This window comes from Schistocerca gregaria, chromosome 1 (assembly GCF_023897955.1).
Source record: "Schistocerca gregaria isolate iqSchGreg1 chromosome 1, iqSchGreg1.2, whole genome shotgun sequence".
NCBI classification, from domain to species: domain Eukaryota; kingdom Metazoa; phylum Arthropoda; class Insecta; order Orthoptera; family Acrididae; genus Schistocerca; species Schistocerca gregaria.
Window position 1 is genome coordinate 303,666,342 of NC_064920.1, and position 8,745 is coordinate 303,675,086.

Here is an 8,745-nt window from a genome sequence, read left to right on the forward strand (position 1 = left end):
CCACCAGTTCAGTCACCTATTTCATTGACATTATTAAGTCAAAACTTACGCATGAGGCCAATGAAGGAAAAAAAAAAAAAGACTTTTGTAAACATTATGCAAAAAACAAATTATGTTTACAAGTTGCCCTTACATGCACAGTGGTTTTGTATTAAGAAGGCTACACTGGCAAAACAATTCATTAATTTTATGCTGTTAAAATTCACAACATTTTCAGGTACAATTTACACAAATGTAAATTTTAAATTTGTTAGTGCATGAACAAGGGGTTCTTAATGTTCAAGCATGATTTCAGACAAAATCTCTGACAGTGCTCATGCGCTTTAGCTTAGGTGGCTTTTGTACGCTACTTTGAGTATGTTCCCTAGCTTGATAGATCACAAGTGTCCTTTATCAATCAGGCAGTCTCTACTTCACCTACCCCACTGTGCTTTTTTGTAAACAACTACTGTATGCATTCTGTATAGTTCAAGCAGATGGCATAGAGTTAGTTATTTCTTGAGTTCTAGTGCATACTCATTGGTATGGAAACTATGTTATTGCTCAGATTATAGCTTACATTAACCAACTTTTTCTTTCTGACTCAGATGATGACAATTTTCTTTGAATACAAAGTATTCATTGCACATATCTGTTAGAATTAAATGTGTCGTCCATCCTAAAATATTGTAAACAAATGTTTAACAAAGAATGCACGCTTTCAAAATATATTGACTCATTTATGAACTGTTTTAGTAACTACTAGTTACAACACAAAAATTAAACCAGTGCATGTGTGATTTAACATGTTGACTGCTGCACACACAGTGACAAATGTTCCACTGCCAGGCTATGCACGCAACATTAGGTATAAAGATCTGCTGTTGCCACCTTTGGGTACACATAATCAGGCTTGAGGATTTGTTGTGGCTGCCTCATGACAATGAACATGTTAACAAATCTAAGTTCAGTACAAATGATTCCTAAAAATGGGCAAATATAAAACCATACTCCACTGACACTAAGTAATAGTCTCAGTGACTGCTGCTGTGAACGGCACTGAAGAGAAGTAGCATCAATGTCGTCTACTCCAGTCAGAAAGTTCTGCTGCTGAGTAGGAATTCCCCACATTCCCTTGGGTAATACAACTGAAATACACAAAAAGATTCATGCCTTACAGTCTGCTTTCTCTCTCTGCTTACCCTAACAGTCTTCTATGTTACTAGACAAAAACAGTCATCCTTTCCAACAGCAACTGTGTTTTAACAATAATACTTTGATCTCCAGACTCTGCCTTATGCAGACAACTGTTTAGAGCATTCTGGTGTCATCTATATTACAAGAATTAGCCTACATGCAAAGAAAATTTTTCAAATGATATGTATTGTACAGAACAATATAGAAGAAATTAAAATAGGTAATTACCACGGAAAAGTATTTAGCACACTCCATATATTTTTGCCAGGCCAGAGCTGCTGTTTAGTCACACATCATTGGTGGAATATTGGAAATTTGTAGATGAAAATTCAGCTGTAGGGCGATACTGGATCCCACAAGCTGGTGAAGCCAATGAATGTGAATGTCAAACATTTTGGTAACAGACTGACCTATAAGGTGTAGCCTAATTTTTAAACGTGCACCACACTTAATGCAATTTTCGTCATAAAAACTAAAACTGCAAGATATATTCAGAAAATGTATATTAGGTAACAGACAATGCATACTTATAAATTATGAGAAATGCACAAGGGGGGGGGGGGGGGGGCACAACATACTTTTATCAAATATCCCACACTATTTCATTTTGATGTCCTTTAGTTAAGCAAACTTAAATACCTACATACCATAATCGAAATGAGGCAAGAAGCAGCTTAATATCCTGCTGATGTACCATTAGGCATGTTTCATAGCCTTAAACAAAACATTGTCATCTGCTCAAAGTGATTTCTAGAAATTACATGAAGCCTAAACCACAATCACTGTACAGAGCCCAAAAACCAACAAATGGGTACAAACAAGAGAAAACATTTGCTTCTTGGTGTTTCCATAACTTGGCATACCTGAATAACTCTTTGTATTGCTATGTCCATAATATTGATGCTGGGACTTAGAAATTAAATGCATAAAAGAAGTCCTTATTAGGCTACTCAAATGTTTGTGTTACTGAATCAATGATAAATTTACAAACAATATGCGTATTTTGTTTGAAACTGTGAGTAATAAATTATAAAATATTATCAGAGACAATATATTACCATGCTACTACTGCTGAATACGCTGGTATTTAAAAATCTCCACGAGTCTCACTTGGTAATGGATGGCATAAACTGATGAATACCCGTAGTTAGAAACACTTAAACATTCAGCTGCAGTTATAAACATTTTAGGGTGCTAGTTTACTGGCTCCACTAGGTCATCATGTCGTACACTTTGTGGGACGAAAATTATGTTAGCATTTAAACATACAAAGTACTGCTGTTTTACGAGAGACGTAACTCAAATTCCAAATACTATTTTATTTCAATCAAAATCTTCATATGAATATTATCGACACAATGAACAATTATATAAACATTCGTTACAGAATACGTGTTAATGTTCACTAATCACACCACATCGACAGCAACTATTACATGTTTGACGTCCATGCAATAACTTATTATTTCAGCACTTGCGTCCAAACATCCTATTCATATTATAATTTCTGTGTCACCTAATTCTTCGTCTGTAGGAAGAACAACTTTGTCTGGATCTATCAAATTTGGATCGATGTGAGGTAGACCCAGTGCTTCTCGCCTTCGGATTTCCAAAAACGCTTCTCTCTGCGCCCAGTCACGGTTCTGGTAATCCGGACTATACGCCCATATGAAAGAGCCTACAACGAGGCACAATGTAACAGAAAAAAACATTGTCGAATTCATTGCGTTTCTGTCCTCTTCCTTATCCTTCATATCGAAACCATAGCTAATCCAGTTCTTTTCTTCTCGTTTGGGGTGTAACTGCTCCAATGGTTCAGATACAGTAGCAGTTTCTCTGTTATTTTTTGAAGTAGAAATCAGGCGAGCTTGTCCATAAATATTGGACATCAGCCTCCGATAGTTGCACACCCGGCCCAAAGCAGACGCCATAGCGAAACTGCGAAATTTCGTCAAAGATAAGTGTACCAGTTGCACCGACTTACGTCTGGGGACAGCAAATTGTATAGCCGTTCGGGTGAACTCGGCTAACTTCGGTTCGGCTGATTTCGGGTCTGCACCGTCCACACGCAACGATCTGTCTGCGCAGACAGATCGTTGCGTGAGGACCTTCGACCATAACACCATAGATATTTATGGTCGAAGGTGAGGACAGAAGATTGGCACCAACCTGAGGTGTGTGCAAACCTGGAAGTTGGAGTAGGAGGTTTGAGCGAAACCTCTCAAATCTGTGGGTTCAAACCACATCTGCGCAGGCAAGCTGGAGCGTGTGGACAGGAGATCGCCGCAAAACTGGCGCGAAACAGCTGTTTGCTCAGTCTAGTGTTTATATTTGTGCGCAAAGGGCATTAAACCCCCCATGAACCATGGACCTTGCCGTTGGTGGGGAGGCTTGCGTGCCTCAGCGATACAGATGGCCGTACCGTAGGTGCAACCACAACGGAAGGGTATCTGTTGAGAGGCCAGACTAACATGTGGTTCCTGAAGAGGGGCAGCAGCCTTTTCAGTAGTTGCAGGGGCAACAGTCTGGATGATTGACTGATCTGGCCTTGCAACATTAACCAAAATGGCCTAGCTGTGCTGGTACTGCGAACGACTGAAAGCAAGGGGAAACTACAGCCGTAATTTATCCCGAGGACATGCAGCTTTACTGTATGATTAAATGATGATGACGTCCTCTTGGGTAAAATATTCCTGAGGTAAAATAGTCCCCTATTCGGATCTCCGGGCGGGGACTACTCAGGAGGACGTCGTTATCAGGAGAAAGAAAACTGGCATTCTACGGATCGGAGCGTGGAATGTCAGATCCCTTAATCGGGCAGGTAGGATAGAAAATTTAAAAAGGGAAATGGATAGGTTAAAGTTAGATATAGTGGGAATTAGTGAAGTTCGGTGGCAGGAGGAACAAGACTTTTGGTCAGGTGACTACAGGGTTATAAACACAAAATCAAATAGGGGTAATGCAGGAGTAGGTTTAATAATGAATAGGAAAATAGGAATGCGGGTAAGCTACTACAAACAGCATAGTGAACGAATTATTGTAGCCAAGATAGACACAAAGCCCATGCCTACGACAGTAGTACAAGTTTATATGCCAACTAGCTCTGCAGATGATGAAGAAATTGATGAAATGTATGATGAGATAAAAGAAATTATTCAGGTAGTGAAGGGAGACGAAAATTTAATAGTCATGGGTGACTGGAATACGTCAGTAGGACAAGGGAGAGAAGGAAACATAGTAGGTGAGTATGGATTGGGGCTAAGAAATGAAAGAGGAAGCTGTCTGGTAGAATTTTGCACAGAGCATAACTTAATCATAGCTAACACTTGGTTCAAGAATCATAAAATAAGGTTGTATACATGGAAGAATCCTGGAGATACTAAAGGGTATCAGATAGATTATATAATGGTAAGACAGAGATTTAGGAATCAGGTTTTAAATTGTAGGACATTTCCAGGGGCAGATGTTGACTCTGACCACAATCTATTGGTTATGACCTGTAGGTTAAAACTGAAGAAACTGCAAAAAGGTGGGAATTTAAGGACATGAGATCTGGATAAGCTGAAAGAACCAGAGGTTGTACAGAGTTTCAAGGAGAGCATAAGGGAACAATTGGCAGCAATGGGGGCAAGAAGCACAGTTGAAGAAGAATGGGTAGCTCTGAGGGATGAAGTAGTGAAGGGAGCAGAGGATAAAGTAGGTAAAAAGACGAGGGTTGCTAGAAATCCTTGGGTAACAGAAGAAATATTGAATCTAATTGATGAAAGGAGAAAATATAAAAATGCAGTAAATGAAGCAGGCAAAAAGGAATACAAACATCTCAAAAATGAGATCGACAGGAAGTGCAAAATGGCTAAGCAGGGATGGCTAGAGGACAAATGTAAGGATGTAGAAGCTTATCTCACTAGGGGTAAGATAGATACTGCCTACAGGAAAATTAAAGAGACCTTTGGAGAGAAGAGAACCACGTGTATGAATATCAAGAGCTCAGATGGCAATCCAGTTCTAAGCAAAGAAGGGAAGGCAGAAAGGTGGAAGGAGTATATAGAAGGTTTATACAAGGGCGATGTACTTGAGGACAATATTATGGAAATGGAAGAGGATGTAGATGAAGATGAAATGGGAGGTAAGATACTGCGTGAAGAGTTTGACAGAGCACTGAAAGACTTGAGTCGAAACAAGGCCCCCGGAGTAGACAACATTCCATTAGAACTACTGACGGCCTTGGGAGAGCCAGTCATGACAAAACTCTACCAGCTGGTGAGCAAGATGTATGAGACAGGTGAAATACCCTCAGACTTCAAGAAGAATATAATAATTCCAATCCCAAAGAAAGCAGGTGCTGACAGATGTGAAAATTACCGAACTATCAGTTTAATAAGTCACAGCTGCAAAATACTAACGCGAATTCTTTACAGACGAATGGAAAAACTGGTAGATGCGGACCTCGGGGAGGATCAGTTTGGATTCCGTCGAAATGTTGGAACACGTGAGGCAATACTGACCTTACGACTTATCTTAGAAGAAAGATTAAGAAAAGGCAAACCTACGTTTCTAGCATTTGTAGACATAGAGAAAGCTTTTGACAATGTTGACTGGAATACTCTCTTTCAAATTCTGAAGGTGGCAGGGGTAAAATACAGGGAGCGAAAGGCTATTTACAATTTGTACAGAAACCAGATGGCAGTCATAAGAGTCGAGGGGCATGAAAGGGAAGCAGTGGTTGGGAAAGGAGTGAGACAGGGTTGTAGCCTCTCCCCGATGTTATTCAATCTGTATATTGAGCAAGCAGTAAAGGAAACAAAAGAAAAATTTGGAGTAGGTATTAAAATTCATGGAGAAGAAATAAAAACTTTGAGGTTCGCCGATGACATTGTAATTCTGTCAGAGACGGCAAAGGACTTGGAAGAGCAGTTGAACGGAATGGACAGTGTCTTGAAAGGAGGATATAAGATGAACATCAACAAAAGCAAAACGAGGATAATGGAATGTAGTCAAATTAAATCGGGTGATGCTGAGGGAATTAGATTAGGAAATGAGACACTTAAAGTAGTAAAGGAGTTCTGCTATTTAGGAAGTAAAATAACTGATGATGGTCGAAGTAGAGAGGATATAAAATGTAGACTGGCAATGGCAAGGAAAGCGTTTCTGAAAAAGAGAAATTTGTTAATATCGAATATAGATTTATGTATCAGGAAGTCGTTTATGAAAGTATTTGTTTGGAGTGTAGCCATGTATGGAAGTGAAACAAGGACGATAAGTAGTTTGGACAAGAAGAGAATAGAAGCTTTCGAAATGTGGTGCTACAGAAGAATGCTGAAGATTAGATGGGTAGATCACATAACTAATGAGGAGGTATTGAATAGGATTGGGGAGAAGAGAAATTTGTGGCACAACTTGACTAGAAGAAGGGATCGGTTGTGAGGACATGTTTTGAGGCATCAAGGGATCACAAATTTAGCATTGGAGGGCAGCGTGGAGGGTAAAAATCGTAGAGGGAGACCAAGAGATGAATACACTAAGCAGATTCAGAAGGATGTAGGTTGCAGTAGGTACTGGGAGATGAAGCAGATTGCACAGGATAGAATAGCATGGAGAGCTGCATCAAACCAGTCTCAGGACTGAAGACAACAACAACAACAACAAACAAGGGCATTAAAATGGCTGATACTCGTCAGTGTTCTCGAGAGTTTGTATGTTAATTCATTGAAATATATAGAAACCACCCATGTTTGTGGAAGATTAAAAGTAAAGAATATACTGACCGAGACAAAAAGACAGCAGCATACAATGCTCTAATTGAAAAATTGCGGGCAGTTGACGCCTCGGCAAACAGAGAAACAGTATTAAAAAAGATAAGTTCTTTGCGAACTGTTTACCAAAAAGAGTTATCCAAAGTTCAGAAATCTAGAAGATCTGGTGTAGGAGTAGATCAAGTATACCAGCCAACGTTAGAGTATTTTGATCTGCTTGGCTTTCTTTGGTTCGCTCTGCAACTCTCGCGGTAAATTTACATGGGTAAACTGCTTTTGCTTTAGCACCACCTTTCTCTGTTTTCTGTGGTTGGTCTGAATGTTTTTTGCAACACAAGTTGCGATCACTGACCACAACAGAACTTCCTCCATTTTATTTTTCAAATTAACTGAATTAAATTTTTGACGTTTACGGAGAGCGTAGTCGCTTGCCACTGATATTTATTTTCTACACCGACACATGGCGGGTGAGTAGTAGATTGGGGTTTGTGTCCTGTGAACACACCACATTTGCAGCCATGGGTGGGGGGTGAAACTCATATAGGGATTTCCGATAACACGACGTTGGTTTGGTCCCAGGCCACTTGGAGCGCTGCAAGTTTAGTAATTTATAGTCTCGTGTTCCTATTGGATGACGTAGTCCATAATTGTTTTGGTGTCGTAGCAATGTGATCGTGATTTTTCGTGGTGGTGGTGGTGGTGGTGGGTAGTGTTTAACGTCCCGTCGACAACGAGGTCATTAGAGACGGAGCACAAGCTCGGGTTACGGAAGGAGTGGGAAGGAAATTGGTCGTGCCCTTTCACAGGAACCATTCCGAAATTTGCCTGAAACGATTTAGGGAAATCACGGAAAACCTAAATCAGGATGCGTGGAGACGGGATTGAACCGTCGTCCTCCCGAATGCGAGTCCGAGTGCGTGATTTTTCGTTTAAACTGCAGTGTAAGTATGTTGCTATTATTTTGCTTAATTTTTGGATGCATTCGTAATATTTGATGGTGTGATGATTCAGTATTTACTATTTTACTTTTGTTTTATATATAACACGAGGTTGTATCATCACATTACGCTCTGTGGATTCTTGTATATTTGTTCCTGCAAAGAAATACAATTTCCGTTGCTCAATTTACTTAAAGGGTAAGTATATATCTTATTTCTGTTCATATTTCCTTGTATTTCATAGAGAATCCCATGCTAGCAGCTTTTGACATAGTTGGTATTCAACTTTCCGAATCTTTTGATGGAATATAATTCTGGCTTTGATTCATCTTCCCTTTTGCCATGAAGTACTCTTAGTGACATAATAAGTACCGTTTATTACTACATACCAAATATTGGACGTGTTACAATTGATTCGTAAGGACTCGAGTGTGTTCTATTTCCCGTTTTCGACAGTAAATATTCTGTAGAGTACATAACAATCTATCCAGGTAAAAAGTGTTTGTTGCTGTTGTATCGACAAAGATTGTGTTCTCACATAATAAGACATTTGTTTGGAAGTGACTCAAAGCAGGTCCTTCAAGCAGTTGGACATTTACATGTATTATTGTGGCAATATCCAATGCAGTAGAAACCTTCTCGCACTTTAATGCTCAACACAATGTAATACAGATTTACAGCTGTAACTGTTACTGATAATGTATCTACCATGGTATCTACATGCTGAAATATACTGAAATGGTACAATAAGCAGTGTTTCTACTGCCTGATAGCACTGTTTAATGAAGTAGTGTTGAATATAGAATATAGTGCAACTACACTCACCCTGTTATATATAGAGTGATGTGCATATCCATAGTAGAAATGAGAATTTGTTT

The 8,745-nt window shown here is 39.4% G+C and overlaps 1 protein-coding gene across 1 annotated transcript; it reads right to left on the reverse strand.

Moving 5' to 3' along the window:
* Positions 1 to 2,475: 2,475 nt before the first annotated feature.
* On the reverse strand, positions 2,476 to 3,233 carry LOC126342498 (NADH dehydrogenase [ubiquinone] 1 beta subcomplex subunit 11, mitochondrial). The gene has a single exon (XM_050001861.1). It carries the CDS (start codon positions 3,105 to 3,107, stop codon positions 2,670 to 2,672), a length of 438 nt encoding a protein of 145 aa, XP_049857818.1. The 5' UTR covers positions 3,108 to 3,233; the 3' UTR covers positions 2,476 to 2,669.
* Between the last annotated feature and the right edge of the window lie 5,512 nt (positions 3,234 to 8,745).

What these genes read in the sequence shown, in the direction of transcription:
- LOC126342498 (XM_050001861.1), bottom strand. Translation starts at nt 3,107, where the DNA reads ATGGCGTCTGCTTTGGGCCGGGTGTGCAACTATCGGAGGCTGATGTCC.